This window comes from Cynocephalus volans, chromosome 8, assembly GCF_027409185.1.
Source record: "Cynocephalus volans isolate mCynVol1 chromosome 8, mCynVol1.pri, whole genome shotgun sequence".
Classification (NCBI taxonomy): Eukaryota; Metazoa; Chordata; class Mammalia; order Dermoptera; family Cynocephalidae; genus Cynocephalus; species Cynocephalus volans.
In genome coordinates, this window is record NC_084467.1 from 113,910,938 (window position 1) to 113,931,507 (window position 20,570).

The 20,570-nt window shown below is 55.3% G+C and overlaps 1 protein-coding gene across 4 annotated transcripts; it reads left to right on the forward strand.

The window, feature by feature from the left end:
- The first annotated feature begins 2,201 nt into the window (after positions 1-2,201).
- BCAN (brevican) lies at positions 2,202-19,125 on the forward strand. 4 transcript variants are annotated; one of them, XM_063105149.1, is made up of 15 exons: positions 2,202-2,278; positions 3,429-3,576; positions 6,009-6,119; positions 6,859-7,230; positions 7,555-7,729; positions 8,035-8,162; positions 8,623-8,916; positions 11,020-11,253; positions 11,949-12,581; positions 15,888-15,995; positions 16,577-16,735; positions 17,303-17,385; positions 17,777-17,921; positions 18,199-18,389; positions 18,728-19,125. In XM_063105149.1, exons 3-15 carry the CDS (start codon positions 6,029-6,031, stop codon positions 18,833-18,835), a joined length of 2,721 nt encoding a protein of 906 aa, XP_062961219.1. In that variant the 5' UTR covers positions 2,202-2,278; positions 3,429-3,576; positions 6,009-6,028; the 3' UTR covers positions 18,836-19,125. The 4 variants fall into 4 exon arrangements, with proteins under 4 accessions (XP_062961219.1, XP_062961222.1, XP_062961220.1 ...); XM_063105152.1 differs by having other exon boundaries at positions 18,919-19,125; XM_063105150.1 differs by having other exon boundaries at positions 2,219-2,274.
- Positions 19,126-20,570: the final 1,445 nt, after the last annotated feature.

Here is a 20,570-nt window from a genome sequence, read left to right on the forward strand (position 1 = left end):
GCCACAGCAAATGGTAAAACAGGAGTTTAACCTCCGTGCCTATGACCCCAGAGTCCTCATCTTCACAGCAGCAGCTTTCTGTTCTCTCACTGTGTGTGGTTTCCCTCCAGGGGTCTGCCTCTCAGGACAGGCTGTCTGGTATAATCCCTTGTCCAGACCCAGATGCTGCTGGCCTCAGTCAAGGTTGGACTCCCCTGGGGCACCAAAATGTGTGCCCATACCACTCTCGTCTTGAAGGGCAGTGGTAAGGAAGGTCACTTTCTCTGCCTTTTTTGGCCTCAGCCAGGTTTTCCCAAGGCAAGAGCTGGGGTTACATCTGAGCCACTACCGGGATTGAATTTCAGCCACTTGGTTGACTGGCTCAGCCTGGCTGGCCTCAAGCCCTGCAGAGTCCATGTGGGGGCAGACTGGACACACACACCCATGCTGAGACTGTCCTAGGGTAGGGGGGTTCTCTTTCAGCTCTGAGATGCAAAGTCTGAGGGGAGCAAAGGGAAGTCCTTGGGCTATTTAGGCACTGCCCAGACCTGTCCCCAAAGGCCTTCTCAGATCCTCCCTCCCCACTAGAGGACTTGGGACTGCTTTCCCAAGGCCTAAAACAGTATCTGATCCATAACTGGCATTCAATTAATATTTGTTTAATGAAATGAATAAACAGAGGTCTTTTCCTCCCCATACTCTCTCAGGCATCTTGCTCTGTCCCCTCTAGTCTAGATTTCCTGCTTGGGGCATTTTTCTTGCTGAAGAACCTTACCACCCAGCACCCTCAGGTCTTCCTGTCCTGTCCCTGCAGTAGATGGATCTCTGGAGAGGGACCAGAATCTTCCCTTTAGATCCTCAAGGATTTGGGGAGATTTTTGGTGAACTTCTTAAAGCTGTTTGGGACCAAGTCCACAGCACTGGGAGTGGAAACCCAGGCAGTGATGAAGGGGTTGTTGGGGCACCCAGTAGGGAGCAGTCCAGAATTCCCAGTAGGGACTTAGGGTACAGTCTAGACGGAAGGCCAGGGACCTACCCCAATGCTGCTTTTGCATTGCCGGCATCTCCCTTTACTTGAGATATTTTAGGGCTGTTGCTGGAGATTAAGGGATCAACAACCCCCCCATGTGCTACCCTTGGTGCCACCACTGGTATCCAGGGGGCAGAATCCAGGCATCTGGCTGTCTTGCCCAAAGTCCATGCCAGGGGCTTTGCCTAGAGTCTGAGGAGGGAGGAGGGAAGAGAGAGGAGGGAAAGGAAAGAGAGCCTGGGAAAGCAGAGGAAAGCAAAGGCCCTGGAGCTGAGGTTGGAGGTGGGGGTGGTGTCATTGGTATTCTGGGCATCAAGGAGTCCACGACAGCTGGGCAGCACTCAAGGCCCACCCCCTGGCACCAGGCTGCACATTCAGCAGTGGCAGCCCCAGCCAGTAGGCCCTCTGGGCTCCCAGCAACGCCTGCTTTGCACATTGATTTGCATGACTAGTGATGTCCGTTCATGGTGCCACATACCCCCAGGTCTAAAGATTTCCTAACTTGCTTTGCTTAATCCATGATTCGGCTATCTAACCTCCAACTCTCCAGCTGCAAAGTCATCTCCTCCTCTGTGCAGGGAGTGGGAGCACCACAGGAGAGAAAACCCAATCAGAGCTTTCTCCAGAGTTGGCTATGGTCATTTGCATCTTATCCCTGCCTCCAAAAAAAAAAAGAGCTTCCCATTTGGGAGTGTGCGTCTCTCTTTCCAGGAGCAAAGCCTCCCATTCTCCCTTCATCCTCTTCCCTAATATCTAAATTTGAGTCCCTTCTCCTCCTCCTTTGACCAACGGGAAGTCCCTCCTGCTGTCTAACTTCCATCCTTCCAGCTGCAACATCATCCTCTAGCTCAGCAAGCGCCCCCTCCCCGCCCCTCTGCCCTCCCCGCCTACTCCAAGTCCTCGCTTCCCATCCCTGGAACGATGTCCTATTTCGCCTGTCCTTGCTCTCGCCGCTGCCGCCGGGAACCGACGCAGAGACGGCAGCTGGTCCCGTGACCGTCCGGAGCCCCCCGTGTTCCCGGCCAGGGGGCGGGGGAGGCCCGGGGGAAGGGCGGGACGGGGGCGGGAGGAAGAAAGGGGGTTTTGTGCAGCTCCCGGCGGGCCGGCGCCCTCTTCTGAGCGTCCTGCGGGCCCGGCCTCTCCTCGCGCCAGCGCAGTCCTCGCCGCAGTCTCAACTGCAGCTGCAGGACCGAGCCGTGGACCCAGAGGAGACCCCCAGAGGAGGCGGCAAACTTCGCAGTGCCGCCCCCCATCCCCGTCCCTCGGTAGGTGAGTGCCACCGCAGCCCAGCCGCCCGGCTCTGGAAGGGAGAGAGAGAAGCGAGCGCCCACCGGCCGCCCTGTGGTCGGCGCCCCCCACCCCACAGCCTTTGCCTCCGAGGCTCCGGGGCACCCAACTCCCCGACCCTAACACGTAGACGAGGTCCGCTGCCGACCAGCCCCGAGCGCCCACGGCTCCCGCTGCCATCTCCGATCTACATGCTCCCAGCTCTGCCGCTGGCACCCCCATTGCTGCTTGCAGTCAGATCAGCAGACCCCTCGGGTCCGCGGGTTATGGGAACGCCCCTCTTGGTCCTGGCATCCTCCTTGCTGTGCGCTCCAATCCTAGGGCGGCCTGCGATATTTCCGACCTTGTCCTGGGCAGGGCAGTGGCGGCCCGCGTTAGCCCTTGACTCCGTGCGCGCCGTGCGGGCAGCACCGCAGGAGGCGCAGCGGCGAGCAACCTTTCTTCTGGGGGCACCTCACTGTAGCCCGCCGGCCAGCAGACAGGAGCCGCTGAGCGGGTGGTCAAGGAGCTGGCTTTGGAGCTGGAATCCCAATTCTGCCACTTATTGCTGTGTGACCTTGGGCAAGTTAGCTGACCTCCCTGAACCTCGAGTTCCATGTGGGTGTGATGACAAAAAGACAAACAGTATTTTTCTCCCAGTTGAGGTTACCCATGGGAAGCAGGTAGTAGAAGGCCTGGCCCAGGTCAGTAACTGTTAGCTGAAATGCTTTACCCCTCCAGCTTTCTTTGCCAGCACTACCTGGGGCGGAGAACTCCCTCCCTCAGGTATTTCCATATTCCCCTCCTATCAGAATAGCTCCACAGGGTTCCAACAGGACCAAGAGACTGGCAACAATTTTTTTGGCACCATTATTATCTACGGTACTTACATTCCAGATAATACGAGTAAGATCAGGGAAGGGTGTTAACTGATAGACCCACCCACAGCATTACCAGTGCCTGTTGTGATGGCGAACTTTGCTGTGGATAACAGCATCATTTGCATCTCAGAGTTTATACTAGGAGGATTTGCAATAGCTTGGCTGGTGATGTTGCTGCTAGTATTATTAGTTGTGCTTCCAATAAATAGGACTATTTACATGATTATTGCAATTACTCCTACAGGCCCTAAGGCCTTGCTTATATTGTGTAGGTTCATGTGGCTCCTCACACAGCCACTAAGGGAATAGCTGAGAGTGTCTCTCCTGCTGGGACCGAAGCTCTGGCCTCCTGTGCCTCCCTGCTGACCCTACTGAGTGCTGCAGCTCAGTTTCTGTGGGCAGGCCTTGGATCACCAGCTGGTGGGTATTCAGCATGGAAGTGGTGGGAGTTAAGTGTGTGCATGTACGTGCGCGCGCGTGCCCACCCACCCCCACACACACACAGAGCACCTGGTCTTGATTCGCTGTGGATTGGGTCTGTGAAGCCAGTGAGAGAGGTGAACATCCGTTGTCAGGCAGGAATGATGTTACAGGAGGAAAGTTTCCTGAATAGCTTGAGAAACTCCAGACCAGCGTGGAGATCGAGAGGCTGGAGGAGGCAGAAAGCCGGACAGAGAGGGGGTGGTGTGGGTCAGGGGAGGGGACAGGATGACTGCTGAGCTCTCAGTCCTGCTCTGGAGGAAGAGAAGACGGAGTGGAGGTGGGTGGGTGTATGGGATGGAGAAGGCTGAGGCCCGGACCCCTGGGTTCTCAGTCTGGTGCTGGAAGAGGGGATGCCTCAGTTTCCTCAGGGCTCCTAGCTGAACAGGAAGGGTTGAGGCCTGACCTCAGTGCAATCATGGGGAGAGGAAAGACTGAGCTCTCTGAGAACCACAGAAGACTACTTTCTTGGCCTCTCTGGTCAGTGACTCCCATTCTTGGAGGGAGGGTTGCCCTCCATGTCCCAGAGCAGCCAGGTCCTCACTGGTCTCAGACCCACTTCCCTCATTCTCCCACAGAACAGAAGTGAGAGGGTGGTCCAGGGTGTTGGCCCCAGAGTGACTCCAACTATATGGGTTTCTGGGCCACCTGTCAGAGAGCTGGGAGCCAGGTCTGTGAGCAGCTCCAGCTCTGGCCCAGAGAGAGGGGAGGCAGGGCTTCAGGAACGGGCCTGGCTTAGGACCTGGCACAGCTCATATTCATGACAAATAGTCTCCCCAGCACCCAGCAGGCACTGGCTGCTTATGCTGAATGGTCCCCACTCTGGCCCCAGAAAACAGTCCTCTCAAGTGCCCCCATGCCTGGAGCTGGTTTCAGTACCCTCTGATCTGGCCCTATCAAAAAGCTTCTCCCTCTCAAAGGTCAGATAGAGGCCCTAAGCATCTAGCTCCTGCCACTCCTCCCTCAACACTGACCCAAAGGAAATGATGCCTAGGCATAGTGGCAGAAATGTAGGTTACAATGGTGGGGAGGCAGGGGTGCCTAGCCTGGAGGATCTGGGAGGAAAGGGAAATTTCCCATCAGTTCAGGTTCAGGAAAGAGGGGACAGGTATGAAGGCAGAGCCTGAGAAGGTAGGAAAGATGAAGGTTGAACAATGGGCCTGGAGCAGGCGAGGATAGCCAGTGGGAGTAAGCTTGATCTCCGTGAAGTCTTGCTTCATCCCTCCTGCTGCATCATTGGCCTATTCCATGGCAGACCTGGGTCCCCATGCCCTTCTAAGTCTAGCCTGACCCTTAAAGATGATGTTGGACACTAGCTCCGCAGCCTTCCCTCCTGGGGCACATTGGCTTGGTGCCTGACTTGGCTTTGCTGGGGGCCCAGGGTTAGCCCTATCTCTCTCTTGTCATCAGTCTCCATTTCTCAATGTCACACCATATCCCTTTTGTGAGAGTGTAAGTGCTTTGAGATCTTCGAAGGAATCTTCTGGGTTCTAGAGCTTCTGATAGCAAGGGGTTTGAGAGGAGGGCCCCTTGCTTTCATTCTCACCCCCCTTAGTCCAGCCCCCAGCCCAGGGCTTTCACAGAAAGGTGGGGAGGGGGAAGGGAGAGACTGGACGGAGGCCAGACTGGCAGAGAGAGGGGCTTTGTCCCAGCTGGTTTCTGAGCCAGGAGATCCGGTGGGAAAGCCCGTGCCAGGCAGAAAGGAAAGGCTGGGAGGAAGAAGGGAGGAGGCAGCCAAGGAAGGGGGATGGAGGATGCTGGGGAGTAAAGAGAAGAGTTTCCTCATAAGTAATGCTGGGGAAGAGGTAGAGGAAGGGTAGTCTGGGGGAAAGTTGTGCATTGCCTGGGTTCAGACCAGGAGGCCTTCCTGGAGGAGGCCAGGTGGGTATGGTGTCCAGGAAAGATGGGATGGGAAGGTTGGAGGGGTACTATGGGAGAGGCTCTGAGTTTGAGGAAGGAGGGGCAGATGGAATTCTACCACCATTCATGCTATAGGCACTTATTGAGGTCCTGCTGTGTGCCTGGTACTGTGCATTCATACAGGGTATTTTTAGGACATAAAGCACTTTCAAAGCACATAGCCTGATCACATCTTGTGAGATGGTAGTAACAGTGTTCTTTCACAAGTAAGAAAACAAAGTCCCAGAGGGGATAAAGAACTTGGCTTGGGTCACACAGTGAGTTGACTAGGACCCAGGTCATGGCTCTGAGGAGAAATCCATTGGCAGTGAGACAAGGATCAGAGACAGAGAGTTAATGGTGAGGTGGGGGCAGTGGGCTTCTGGGGTCAGGATATGTGTGAGCCCATGTGAGTGTGGTAGGGAGCCAAGGGAAGTCCATCCAGAAGTCTAACTCTATCTTTCCTCCTCAAGTCCCTCCATCGACCTGCGGCATGGCCCCACAGCTTCTCTCCCTGCTGGCAGCCCTAGCCCTGGCCCAGGTCCCTGCAGCCTTAGCTAACCTCCTGGAAGGGGACAGCTCAGGTAAGCACCCCCACTCTGGGCTATTGTGTCTGTCTCCGCATCTCCCCTATGGTAGAGGGTAGCCTCTAACCAACTGCTTCCAGCCTTGGGGGACCGCGGTAGGAGAAATAATTGGGAGGACTGTGGGGAAGGATCTGGGCTGGGACACTTGGAAAGAGGATAAGTTGTGAGCTTTGGAAAGGTGGGGAAGTCTTGGGGGTAGGGTTGGAGAGGGGCACTAGGTGCTGCAGGTCACTAGGATGGAGGATGGGGGACCCTGGAGGCAGGATGAATGGAGCTGGGAGGTGGAAAAGGAGTGGAATTGGGAGAAACCCTGAAGGAAACTCTGAAAGGAACCGAGTGGAAAACTTTGAGGACAGGCCTGGAGGACCCAGGGGGCGAGAATGGAGGACTGGGAGGTTGGACGTCTGGGATCCTGGGGTGGAACTGGGAGACTCTGGGAGCAGGGCAAGGGTATCCTGGGGGCGGAATTGACTGGAAGACTTTGGGGGACGGGTCTGGGGTGGAGGTGGGCCTGGAGTACCTAGAGATAGGATTGCAGGACCTGGGGGAGGGGGAGGGGAGGGTCCTGAGGGCGGAGCTAGGAAACACAAAGGGAAGCCAGGGAATCCTGGAGGGGGTCTGGAGAATCTGGGGCGGGGGGCGGGGGGGGCGAATTCTGGAGCAGGGCTTGGAGACCATGGGATGGGACCACGTGGGTCCACCGCGCCAAGTTCCAGCGGGCCCTGCCGGTCCACAGAGGACCGCGCCTTCCGCGTGCGCATCGCCGGCGACGCACCGCTGCAGGGCGTGCTCGGGGGCGCCCTCACCATTCCGTGCCACGTCCACTACCTGAGGCCGCCGAGTCGCCGGGCCGTGCTGGGCTCTCCGCGGGTCAAGTGGACCTTCCTGTCCGGGGGCCGGGAGGCGGAGGTGCTGGTGGCGCGGGGGCTACGCGTCAAGGTGAATGAGGCCTACCGGTTTCGCGTGGCGCTGCCCGCCTACCCCGCGTCGCTCACCGATGTCTCCTTGGCGCTGAGCGAGCTGCGGCCCAACGACTCAGGCGTCTACCGCTGCGAGGTCCAGCATGGCATCGATGACAGCAGTGACGCTGTGGAGGTCAAGGTCAAAGGTGAGAGGGTAGGGATAGAGTTTCCTGGAGGTAGGGAGGGGAGGACTCCTGCCCTCGGGGAGCCCACAGTCTGAGGGGGGAAGCAAACGCACCTGGAAGGCATAGACTGAGTTCAAATAGGGGTGAGGAGACACAGGCTGTTGTTACCTTCTTTCTCTCTTCAGGTGGAGGAAATTCTACCCACAGTCTAACTTAAGTCCCTCATGCTGTAGAGTGGGCGAAATCTGGACTTTACCCTTTGTGGACCGGGGAGTGACAAGGAGAGTGAGGGGAGGTCAGTGGGCCGGGTGGTCACCCTCCTCAGGAGTCCTCTCTGCCCCTCAGGGGTCGTCTTTCTCTATCGGGAGGGCTCTGCCCGCTACGCTTTCTCCTTTGCCGGAGCCCAGGAGGCCTGTGCCCGCATTGGAGCTCGCATCGCCACCCCCGAGCAGCTCTACGCCGCCTACCTTGGGGGCTATGAGCAGTGTGATGCTGGCTGGCTGTCCGACCAGACCGTGAGGTAGGCTGGGGCTGTGGACCCAGGGTTTCTATTTGTCTCCGAGATGACTGTGGCCTCTAGCTCTGTCAGGGGCTGCCTGCGGTGTCAGACAGGGAATACAGGGCTCCTTGTCTGTGGAGAATGAGGCTGGCCTGAGGAGGGTGATGAGGACACTACTGTGGGGGTGTGCATCCTTGCAGAGTTGGGAGGACAGCCAGGCTGTCACCAACTAGCTGCATTGAAAGGACAGTATGATTCAGTAGGGTAAATATGGGATGGCTCCCTGGAGGAGGCATCTGTACTGAGTCTCTGTCCTCCCTCTCTAGGTATCCCATCCAGACCCCAAGAGAGGCCTGTTATGGAGACATGGATGGCTTCCCTGGAGTCCGGAACTATGGAGTGGTGGATCCAAATGACCTCTATGATGTCTACTGTTATGCTGAAGACCTAAATGGTGATTGGGAGGGAGAGGTTCCCAGGTGACGAGCGCCTTCTCTAATGCTGCCCATAGGTCCTCCTGGGGCCTCTGCTGGACCTTACTGTCCCTCGTGTGTTGAAGGCAGCAGGTAGCAGTAAGGAGACAGTCAGTGTCCCTCTCTGAAAACACTGTCATAGAGGCAAGTTCATGACCAAAGCCTCATACAGGTGGCCGTTTGAGTTCTGACTCTTCTGCTATCCGCTGTGCAGACTGTGCATGACTCCTTGCAGAATGAGGAAGTTGGGCCAGGTTCTTTGACTTCTAATATCCATCTTGAAGTTCCATTCAGACTTGGATCCTATGAAGTAGGGTATTAACCCCATATCACAGAATAGGAGAGTGAGGCCTAGAGAAGCTTGCCCAGGGTCCCAATGGGAACCCAGAATGGAAGAGGCTACTAGCCACCTGGTAACCCAACCTGCTGTTCCCTACCCAGGAGAACTGTTCCTAGGTGCCCCTCCAGACAAGCTGACGTTGGAGGAGGCACGAGTGTACTGCAGGGAGCGGAATGCAGAGATCGCCACCACGGGCCAGCTGTATGCAGCCTGGGATGGTGGCCTGGACCGCTGCAGCCCCGGCTGGCTGGCTGATGGCAGCGTGCGCTACCCCATCATCACACCCAGCCAGCGCTGTGGTGGGGGCCTGCCTGGTGTCAAGACACTCTTCCTCTTCCCCAACCAGACTGGCTTCCCCAATAAGCACAGCCGCTTCAATGTCTACTGTTTCCGAGGTGAGCCCACCTCCCTGCAGAGGCTGAGACCAGCCTCAGAGAGGCAAGGTCAAGCCCTGAAAGTCCTACGCCAGTTCTGACCCATTTCTGTCAGGTCTTTGCCATATGCCTGAAGGAGTCTTGGGTGATGCCCATCTTGTCAGCTAGGGTTCTAATTCTGGGCTTGGTCTCACTCAACTCTGTGGCCTCAAGGAGTGGTCACCTCTCTGTACCTCCTTACCTGCCTCCCCACCAATAGTACATACCTGGTCTCTTCCAGTTTTAAAGCTGCCTCTCCATATTGGGCTGCTGAATAAGCTCCCATTTCCTGTCAGAGGAAAGCAGAGCAGAGATGACTAACATTCTCTGAACCCATTGAATGACCCGCTCAAGTTCTTCCAATTGGTCACCTGCCCTCAACAGCCCTCAGGAGGGTTTTCAGAATCTGCAGCTTAAAGAAGGTGTAAGATCTTTAACCACCAAATACTGATGGACAGACACAATTCCCCCCACAGGGAGCACAACCTCAAGGACAGTGGGTATAGAGATGGCTTCCTACCCACATCTTTTTTTTTTGTTAGTTATGAAAATTTTAATATATCATCTAGGAGGTTGGGGCCCAGGATGGAATGCAAACTGTGACAAAAGACTCTAACTGCATTGCAAATTTTTGCCCACATCTTATATTAGGAGCTGGAGGGGAGGCAGTACCTGGAAACTTCAGAGGCACAGGACCCAGGCCAAGGGTGACTGACAATCAGGGAGGCATTGCTGTGGGGTGTCTGGGTCCTTGTCCCAGTTGTGAACCTGCAGTACTGGTACAAGGGCAGAAATGGGAGGAGAAGACAGCATTTACACTCCATCTGAAGAGAGAAGACAGCTTCTGCCAATGGGGACCCCCAGTTTGAGGGAAGACAAGAGGCCTCATTCTTAGGATAAGGAGAGACTGAGAGAAAAGCGCTACTTCCATTGGGACAGATCTGTGGACACCTTTGGCCTGGGGCTGAGGAGGGAAGGTGTGGGGAAGTAAAGTCCACAGGAAAACAGGTCCATCTGGAAGGCTTACGGGAACAGGGATGATGATGATCTTGGTCATGATCATGATGACAATAGTTAAAACCTCTATGCTCTGGTTATGATTGTGTGTTGAGCACTGTCTGGAAAGAAATGGAAGGAAGAACTGGATCAGGAGGAAGGGGAGGGGAGGGAATAGTACGACTACAATTGGGAGCAGGTGGAGGACAGAGGCAGCAAGGGCACAGGTTTGCTTGTCTGGTGTGGAGCAAGGCTCGCTGGAGCAGGTGTTGAGGGCAGGGACGTACTGTCCTGTCTCGCCTGGCTGAGCACAGATGGCCATTGGGGCATTTCTTAGCCCAATTCCACCTTCGCTTCATTGGATTTCTGCTCTTGGTTCCCTTCTCTAGAGGACAAAGTAATCCTTTCTAAACCTCTGTTTATTTGAAGGGAGCCAGAAGGAGGTGGCCCCTTCTTTTACCCTTTTGCCCCAACATGGAGGTCCTCAGGTAGTGACAGTTGAATGTTCTTCCTGCACTCTGCCCTTCAGCTCTCCTATGGGGATGGCGGCCTGTCCCCTTCCATTTCAAGAATCTTTGGATGACTGGGATCCCTCACTCCTTTCCCCAAGCGCAAGATCCCAAGTTGTCGAGGCTGTTCCATACATCCTTCTGCCTCCGTCCCCTCACTCAAGGGACTGTTTTTCTCCTGAGCCTTTCCTGACCACTCTGAAGTAGTACCTCCCATCATTCTATTTTCTAACTCTGCTTAATTGTCCTTTATATCGTAACATTATAATAGATGTTTATTTGTTTCTTTTCTGTATCTAGAATATAAATTACCTTGAGGGCAGAAAGTTTGCTGTTTTGTTCTACACTGTATCCTCAGTGCCCAGGAGAATGTTTGGCATGACACAAAGTAGCACTTGATTAATGCTTGAGGAATGAGTGATGAAGTTCTGGTGTGCTCCCTGGACCCCCATGGGTGCTCCATGGGGAAGATGTGAGGCAATGAAGAGAATTCTGTGGTCACTAACAGTCTAATCCAGATCCCTTACGTGTAGGCAGAGCTACCTTTCAGCCTTCCCTCAGAATTTTCCTCCTGCCACAGACTCTGCCCATCCCTCTGCCATCCCTGAGGCCGCCAACCCAGACTCTGACCCAGCCCCTGATGGACTAGAGGCCATCGTCACAGTGACAGAGACCCTGGAGGAACTGCAGCTGCCTCAGGAAGCTGTGGAGAGCGAGTCTCGTGGAGCCATCTACTCCATTCCCATCATAGAGGATGGAGGAGGTGGAAGCTCCACTCCAGAAGACCCGGCAGAGGCCCCTAGGACCCTCCTAGGTAACTTGAATCCCTTATCCTGGGGATGTCTCCACTTAAAAGAAGTTGGAGGCAGAATGGGCAAGCCCAGGGGTTGGCTGGTTAGTTCAGTTGGTTAAAATGCAGCCTTGTAACACCAAGGTCTAGGGTTCTGTTTCTGATACCAGCCAGCTGCCAAGTAAATAAAATAAAATAAAAAGGTAGGGGCAAGCCCAAGTTGATGGTTCATGCCTGGCATGACTCTGCCCTGTACTTTCTCAGCAGTTCAGTGGTACAGAGCAACTCTCCTGTCCCTCTCACAACCTTTGTCATTCCAGTAAATTCCACCCCCCAACTCTGGGGCTGGAGATGCTTGGACGAAGGAGCTGCCCCCTAGGAAGAAGGAACCTCCTTTCTTTGGTCCCTCCTGCACCTCACCTACCCCAAACAGACTACAGTGTTGACTAGAATGTTGACAGACTAGGGGAGGGAGATGCAAGGACCATGTTTTCCTGGGTCAATAACAACTCACAAAGCCTGATCAAGCGCTGCCTCAAGAGTGCAGCTCAGGTTGAAGTTCTCACTGTGCGGAGCAAAGATCACCTCGCCCCAGGACAGCACTTCTCTCTCCCCTAGACCCCGCTTTCCCCAGCCGTGCTTTTCTCCCCTTCCCCTTCCTTCTTCCTGTCCTCCGGCGGGCGCTGTCCTTGGTGCTGAATTGTTTGTGCTTTGCCCAGAATTCGAAACCCAATCCATTGTACCGCCTACGGAGTCCTCAGAAGAGGAAGGCAAGGCAGCGGAGGAGGAAGAGAACTACGAGGATGAAGAAGAGGAAGAGGAGGAGGTGGAGGATGAGGCGCTGTGGGCATGGCACAGCGAGCCCAGCAGCCCAGGCCCTGCGGCCACTCTTCCCACTGAACCGGCCCTGGAAGAATCGCTCTCCGAGGCATCCCCGCCGGCGAGGGCAGTACTGCAGCCTGGTGCATCACCACTTCCTGATGGACAGTCAGAAGCTCCCAGGCCTCCAAGGGTCCGTGGCCCACCTACTGAGATTCTGCTCACGCCCAGGGAGGGGAACCTAGCATCCCCGCCACCTTCCACTCTGGTTGGGGCAAGAGAGGTGGGGGAGGACACTGGTGGTCCTGAGCTATCTGGGGTCCCTCGAGGAGAGAATGAGGAGACAGGGAGCTCCGAGGATACCCTTTCCCTGCTTCCAGCCACACGGGCCCCTGAGGGTACCAGGGAGCTGGAGGCTCCCTCTGAAGAGAATTCTGGAAGAACTGCCCCAACAGGGACCTCAGTGCGGGCCCAGCCAGTACTGCCCACTGACAGCGTCAGCCGAGGAGGAGTGGCCGTGGCCCCCTCATCAGGTAACTCTGCCCAAGGCTCAGCCTCCCTCTTTATCCTCCTCCTTTTTCTCCCCCTGCAGCTCTGGGTCACCAGACCTGTAGTCCTTTAACCTACCATTGCCCCGGACGCTCCTATTTTTTGCCTTCATTCTCTTACCCACCTCTACTTGTGGGCCTCCAGTCTTGGATATCCCACCTTGTGACTTCCATCCCAGCTCTCTGATTCCTCACCCTGTGACCCCAGCCCCACCACTGACCACCTGTGGCTCACATCTCACTGGCCCCCCAGAGCATCCTTGTGCCTCTTCAGGGTGCCCTGTTGCACTCTTTGGGGCCCCTTCCCCCTCCGGTGTCCCATCCCTTCAGCTGCTTCCCACAGATGTCAGGGAAGCCTGGGAGTCCATCCCCACTCTCAACCTTTGGGGTCCAGGGGAGCTCTTACCCCAACAGAGCCTTAAGTGACTACTTCTGTGAAGTATTTTTTCGACTGTTTCATGGAAAACAAGCCTTGGAAATAAATCTATTAAAACCCTTTGTAACCAAGCTCTGGTACCCTCTGTCTCCATCTCCAGCTGTCTGTCCTGGTCATGCCATGGGCCTGTGTCATGGGTAGCTCTTCAATGCTTCTCTTTGGCTCCATGTCTCTCCCTCTCTCTCTTTGTGTCTCTGCCTCTCTGTGTCTCCTTGTCTTTCTGATTTGTCCATCTTTAGCTTCCACCCTTTCCTGTGCTAGCAATCTAACAGCCCCTTGCTGTTCCCTCAACTCCTCCTTCTCAGTCCTGTCTAAACTTCCCTTCCTGGCTGCTGAGATACCAGATTTGACCGTACACATTACCCCAGAGAAGTCATCATCCTCGGCCTGTGGGAGTGCTGGGAGTTGTAGTGCCTCACTCCCGATGGGGAGAAACCCACAGAGCCTGGGGTGTGTGTGTTGTGCATTTATATTCATTTCTGATCCACCTTGGTGGCTCCCACATAGAATACTGACTGAGAAAGTCTCTCAGCATAGAGACGGTTCCCCTACGTCCTGGTGCCCTAACCTCTCCACCTCCCACATCTCAGTAGGAGGAAAGTATCTAACGCTCATCCCATTCCTCCAGCTTTCCCCTCGTCCACTAACCCCTGCACTAATGACCACCTCTACCCCCCAGTATGAATGGTTTTATCCTACCCAAACCCCAAAGATCCTAATGCTAGAGAAAATACAAATGGGGTGGGATGGAGAGTGTGGAGAGTAGGAGGAATGGGAATTAGGTTGTGGGGGTTGAGAGAAGCTCTACCTACTTGGAGAAGGTTAAGATTCTCAGTGGAGGCTGCTGGAGAAGGCTGGGATCCTCCCAGCCCGAGGATCCTCTCTCCTCGATGGCCCAGGCTGGGCTGGGGCCCCTGCATTAACCCAGATTCACCCTTTTCAACTGTTTGCTCCCTACCCAGTTGGCCTTGTTGTTCAGTGCTGTGTAGGGTAGAAAGGGGGTTTGGTGGGGAAAGGAGCACCATTGGGGAGGTATTTTCAGTGTCTGAGTTACCCCACCTGGAGGATGAGTGAGAAACAGCAGGTCCCCTGACCTGCTATTTCACCAGGAGGGAAAGAAAAACTTTCTGGTATGTATAGTAGTTGGCCCCAAAGGGGGGAGGGAGGAAGACAAGAATGTCCCAAGAAGAGTTCCTTCACCCTACCCTGCCTATTCTGGGTTCAGGTTCTGCAGCCCACAGCCAGGGGAAGGGACCCATGGCCTGGGTAGGGGACCAAGGACCAAGTTCAAGAGCCTCTGTTGCCAGGCTTGGAGGGTTGGACAGGAAGGAGCAGAGAGAACAACAGGAGGAGCAGGAAAGTGTGAGGAATGAGAGGGAGTTCAGGACTCCTAGCCTCTGTGGGGTCTGGTGCTTAATGGGTTAAATAAAACACCCCTCCCCCCACCAAGCAATTGGCAGGAGGGGAGATGACAGGGGGAGTGGTGCTGGAAAAGCTGATTCATTTTACCCAAAACAGCTAGGTCATCCCAGCAAAATTCTTTGAATCAACTCCAGCTTCTCCTCCCCTCATCCCTGCTCTAATCCCCACCAGGCAGTGCAGCCAGGCCAGTATGAAGTATTTTGGGCCTTGGCCTCAGCTGCTAGGGGTGGATGGCAAGGTCTGAAGGCCACCCCCCTCCATGGTTTTATTGCCAGTGGTTGAGGAACCTGACCTGCACTGTTGGTCTGTGGAGCCAAGAATCTTCCCCTGGGTCATCTGGACCAGAAAGGAGTGGAAATTGACAGTTCTGCCAGCACCAAGCCTAAGGGCAGCTACTTCTCACTGCAGGATCCAGAGAGAGAAAATCCAGAGGAGGAGGCAGATGGCCTAGCCAGACAGAGCTGGATCCAGACAACAGATTGCAGGCCTTCAGGGTAGTGTGTTAGTCTAAGAGGACTGCCTGGAGGAGAAGGTGCCAGAAGAAGGGAATGAGATGTATTTTAGGCTGGGGAACCCACAGAAGGTGCAAAGTAAAGGTGGCAGAGGGGTTCTGGTAAGGAGGAACAGTCTGGGAAGATAAGAAGGGGAGGCAAAGAGGTTGGGTGATGTCGAGAGAAAGCTAAGTGTGTGGGGCCAGCCAGCATTGCAGGACAACAGGAGCTGAGCCGCAGAAGAAGGGATGGGGCATAGAGGGAGGAAAGTGTGTTGGATCTCCACTAATAGCTCCTGGGGCTGGCTGACTCTGCCTGGTGGAGAGCAGGAAGAATGTTTAGCACTCACTTGGACCACACTAATACCAGGTCCCAGGAGCAGTCAAGGGAGGCCACAAGGCCACACCCCACTGTTGCTGTGGTATTCCTCCTATCCCCTCCCCCAGATCCATTCAGCCCACCTAGACTATACAGAACTGTGCTAGGACCTGGTACAAAGACAAAGGGACAGGGGACTAAACTCCAGGCCCAGGGAGGGAAAGTGACATGTCCAATGTCACACAGAGAATGAGAAGCCAGATAAGAGTCCAGGTCTCATGACTGACAGCTCAGTATCTTTCCCCTTAGTGGGGTTGGGTCCTGAGGACCTTCCTGGCCACTTCCCCCCAGCCTCTGTTGGACTGGGCCCACACTGCTGTGCATGACAGTGGCCTGCCAGAGCTGAGCCAATGCTGAAGTGGGGCTGGGGGAGAGGAAAGAAACCCAGAACTCAGGGCTGTGCTGTGACCAGAGGCAGGTTCTAGGGAGAACTTTTAGGGTGCCGCGATAGCTCGCAGGACAAGGAGGACAGAGCTGGGGGACCCTCTGAACCTTCTCCTGGAGGGATTAGGCTGCAGAGTTGTGCTCCCTTACTCCCACCACCTCACTTCTTTCCCCCCTCAGGTGACTGTGTCCCCAGCCCCTGCCATAATGGTGGGACATGCTTGGAGGAGGAGGAGGGGGTCCGCTGCCTATGTTTGCCTGGCTATGGGGGAGACCTGTGCGATGTTGGTGAGTGTGTTGAGGGACATCAGGGGGAACAGATGTGAATCCTGGACCCTGCCACAATATGCTAGTTCTGGAGTGGGGAGGGAGGACCGTGGTTTTGGCCTTGTCATTTAATGAATTCATTTTAGGCAAGGTACAAAACTTCTCTGAGCCCTACCCTCAGTTTCCTCAACTCTTAAGTGGAATCAAAATGCCTCTCTTAGGGGTATCAGTGTGAGAGGAGTGCTAAGCTTACTCCTGGCACTGGGTAGTGGATATATGCCCGTTCCCATCCTCCTGGGATGGGAGGAGGGTAGAGCTCTTCTTCAGCATGGAGGACTGAAGAGACTCAGGCCAGAACTCCCTCCCTCACCCTAGTCCCTGTCGCTTAGAGAAGACATCATTGCCCCTGCCCAAGGGCCCCTCCAGGGTCCTGCTAGCCTTGAAGAGGAATGAAGTTCCCTACTAGCTCTTTGGCACCATCCTCCTGCCCCATATCTGCCTCTTGATCTGTGGTGGTGGAAGGAGCCAAGGCTCTTCTAGGACACCTGGCTGCTCTGGATTCTGGGGTCCTCTGAAGATGCCCGCCCTTCTGTGTGCCCCAGGTCTCCGTTTCTGCAGCCCTGGCTGGGATGCCTTCCAGGGTGCCTGCTACAAGCACTTTTCTACTCGAAGGAGTTGGCAGGAGGCAGAGACCCAATGCCGGATGTACGGTGCCCACCTGGCCAGCATCAACACGCCTGAGGAACAGGACTTCATCAACAGTGGGCTGGGGACCGGGAGGGAGGGGACCCCTGTCATTTGCTCTCTCTCTTCTCACTCACTTGCTCATTAATTTATTAATTAATTCCCTTATTCATTAATTCTTACACTCATTACTTGGTTTCCCTCATTCATTCATTCATTCATTCACTTTCTCATTCTCTCTCCCTCTTTCCCACACTACACTTAGGCAGAGGGGAGGGTTGAGGTTCATGCAGGAAACTACACCTGTATCAGCCGAGCTGTTGCTGACGGGGCTGCCTCCAGCCCCTCCCAACTTCCCTGACTCTCTTACCTCCATTGGCTTTCTGTGACTGTGACTTTCTTGAAAATTTTTACTTTTTCCAGAGTTTCCCTTTTCTAGCCCGGGTTGATAACTTTCTTTTCCTCCCACCCCCACTGCCTTTCATCTGGCCCATGTGCAGAGGTTGGAGGGTGGGATAAGAAAACAGGGAAGCACGAATTTTGGATCATGGGAAGGACTTCCTGGGCAGTCACCCACGGGTAACAGGGAGGGGGCGACATCTGTTGACAGTGGAGCTCATGGCACACTGGCGGTTCTTCCCCAGATCGATACCGGGAGTACCAGTGGATTGGGCTCAATGACAGGACCATCGAAGGAGACTTCCTGTGGTCGGATGGCATCCCCATGGTGAGGCCCCGATAGGCCCTCACACTGTCTACTTCGCTTCCTTGAAGCATATCCACCCTCTACCTCACAGTGACCCCCATCTCTCCTTCCCCTTCTTTTTATGGCCTCCTTCCCTTTCTCCATGCCCTTTCCCATTTCTCCCTGGGCTCTCCTCCCTTCCTTGTGCCTCTATCTCTTCTCTTCTGGTTCCCATTCTCCCTCCCCCAAAGCCCCTGCCCTCTTCTTCCCCTTGGGTGGGGGGATGGTTCTCCATTCCCCAGGCCCCTAGCCTTCTCTCTCCTGCAGTCCTTCCTTCCCCTCATCTTCCCCAGGTCCTCTAGGCCCATTCCTCCCCATGCTTCTGGTGTGGGAACTCCTCAGCACCTCCTCTGACCTCCCACCTACACCCCAGCTCTATGAGAACTGGAACCCTGGGCAGCCTGACAGCTACTTCCTGTCTGGAGAGAACTGCGTGGTCATGGTGTGGCATGATCAGGGACAATGGAGTGATGTGCCCTGCAACTACCACCTGTCCTACACCTGCAAGATGGGGCTGGGTGAGGGCAGGCAAGGGAGGGTCCAAGCAAGGGAGGGGGTGGGGTGGGGGCTAGAGCATCCAGGGGGCTGATGCTTATAGGAGGGTGCAAAGCTACACAGAGGAGTCAGAATGTGTTCTGGACCACGGGAGGGATAACAAATGACATGGGTCCACTTGGAATCTCTGACCTTTCTTGTCATGTGGCCCATTCCTATCTTCCCTATCAAGACTTGAGATTCTGGGAACTGTCACTTACAGAGCCAGGCTCCCAGTTCCTAACTGTGTCCCCCCTGCAGTGTCCTGTGGGCCCCCACCAGAACTGCCCCTGGCTCAAGTGTTTGGCCGCCCACGGCTGCGCTATGAGGTGGACACAGTCCTTCGCTATCGGTGCCGTGAGGGGTTGGCCCAGCGCAACCTACCACTGATCCGCTGCCAGGAGAATGGTCATTGGGAGCACCCCCAGATCTCCTGTGTGCCCCGAAGGCCTGTGAGTGCCAGGCGGAGGCAGGTGGGGGTAGGGAGCAGTAACCATTAGTAGCCCTAAGCTCCAGTCCCAGCTCTGCCTGTCACTGGTTGTGTAACCCTGGAGTAATCACTGCCCCTTTCTGGGGCAGAGAGAGGAGGTGGGCTGGATGCTCTGGGGTCCCTTTTGGTTCTGAAGAACACTGAAGTCACATGCAGCCACATGCTGGGCTCTTAAAGACTGAACCAGGGCAAATGTTTTAATGAAGTCAGGGGTCAGGTAGCAAGAACACCAGAAGGCAGGTTCTGAGAAGAGAGAGAAGGAGGAGCCCAGGGTGGAGGATGAGTGTGTGTCTTCCCCAGGCTCGAGCTCTGCACCCAGCGAAGGCCCTGGAAGGACATCAGGGGAGGCTACTGGGGCGCTGGAAGGCGCTGTCGACTCCTCCTTCCAGCCTCACTCCAGGTCCCTAGGGAGCGAGGCCTCGAACACTCCTGGCCCAGCACTGCCCTCTCACCCCAACTCTCCCTCAAACCCTGTGCTCTCCCCACCACAGGAAGTGACAACATGAGAGGGGTGCAGCTGGAGTCCAGGTGACAGTGCCTGAAAGGGCTTCTGGAAAACACCTGGGAGGCTCCAGCTCAGCCTGGGCCTGCTCTTCCCCTACCCTGGGCATCAAGTTTTCCCTCAGGGCAAGGGGTAAGTCCCTCAACTGCCCTCTCCTTGCCAGCCACCGTGTCCCCTCCATTCCTCTAGGAGGCAATGTGCCCATTCACTCTTTGTCTTCCAAGAGAATGGGTTTGCAGGATGGAGTACCTGTAAAACCAGCAGGAAATAAAGCTGTGTTTGAGCCCAAGCAAGTTTGATGCTGTGTGTGTGTGTGTGTGTGTGTGTGTGTGTGTGTGAGAGAGAGAGAGAGAGAGAGAGAGAGAGAGAGAGAGAGAGAGAGAGAGGTTGGGCTGGGCCTTGTAGGATAAATAGAGCTTATGTGTAGTAGCTTCTGAAGGTCAGAGAAGCCCCCAAGATGTCAGTGGATACTACAGTGCCTAGCACAGACTAGCTGCCCAGTAAGTACTTAACAGCAGGAAGGAAACCGCAGGGGCTGGGAACAGTGGGAGGGGATGTCTGGAAAGAGATGGAGTGCCTGGAGTGCCCAAGAGTCAAGCAGACCTAAACGAGTTCAGTGTGGGGAGAGAGAGGAGCGGGGTCCCGGAGAGGAAGACAGAGAGGTGGATGCCTTGGTGTCCCAGTTCTGAGCTTCAGAGGTGGGGGTGGCGGGGTCTCTCAGGGGGTGTGAACGTGAGGGCAAGCTCTGCTGGAACTGCAGCAGGTCTGGGGGGTTAGACTGCAGGAAGGCTTACCTCCAGCAGAGGAGACAGAGATGCGGAAAATAGGGAAACAAAGTATACGCAGAGGGGAAGTCCCGGGTCCTGCTGTAAGCTGGGCTCTGGGGAATGACCTGTGGGTTTCACCGGCTGTGGCCAGCAGAGGGCGCTGCGAACGCACACACGTCGCTCTGCGCAGAGAATGCCGTGTGCGCGTGCGTAAATGGAGACTGAGTGGAGGAGTGGGCGGAGTCCCGGGATACCGCCAGGGGGCGCCGCGGTCTTTCTCTCTTAAGAGCCTGGAGGGCGGGGGAGGGGAGTAGTTGGCTGGGGAGGGGAGGGTAAGACTTCCGGCCAGGGTGAGCTGGCTCTGGGGGCTGTGAGTCAGCGGAGGTTGAGGTGGTGAGATCACTCTGAGAACTGGGAGAGAATGACCAGTGTGTATGTGTGTGTGTACATAAAGTAGCGAGCTCTTCTGCGGACTTCATCACAGTGCATAGAATCGTGCCTTTTGGTAAAGTGTCAGGATGCGGTCTGTCCTCATGATGTGGTCTGTCCTAACGTTACTGCCTCAGATCCTCACACTTAGCCACACACAGTCACACATGTGCTCACACATGTGCACGCTCATGTGTCCACACCCCTGCTTGTGCCCACTCAGTTACACCACATTCACCCCCACGGGCAATTCTTATTTCTTATCCGAAAAGGCAATAAAACCAAGAGATGGGAGACAGATCCAGAGGAGCAAAAGGCTGAGAGAGATATGGAGAGACCCAGAGATAGTGAGGCAAGGCAGAGACAGATTCAAGACAGGTGCCTGTTGAGGGGAGCTGGGGGCTCTCCCAGGCCATCTCTGCCCTGCTCCTGTGCCTTCCCCGAA

What these genes read in the sequence shown, in the direction of transcription:
- BCAN (XM_063105149.1), top strand. Translation starts at nt 6,029, where the DNA reads ATGGCCCCACAGCTTCTCTCCCTGCTGGCAGCCCTAGCCCTGGCCCAG. An exon ending in GGCCCCTAGGACCCTCCTAG is followed by an intron (nt 11,254 to 11,948) that starts GTAACTTGAATC and finishes TGCTTTGCCCAG; the next exon opens with AATTCGAAACCCAATCCATT. An exon ending in GGCCGTGGCCCCCTCATCAG is followed by an intron (nt 12,582 to 15,887) that starts GTAACTCTGCCC and finishes TTCCCCCCTCAG; the next exon opens with GTGACTGTGTCCCCAGCCCC.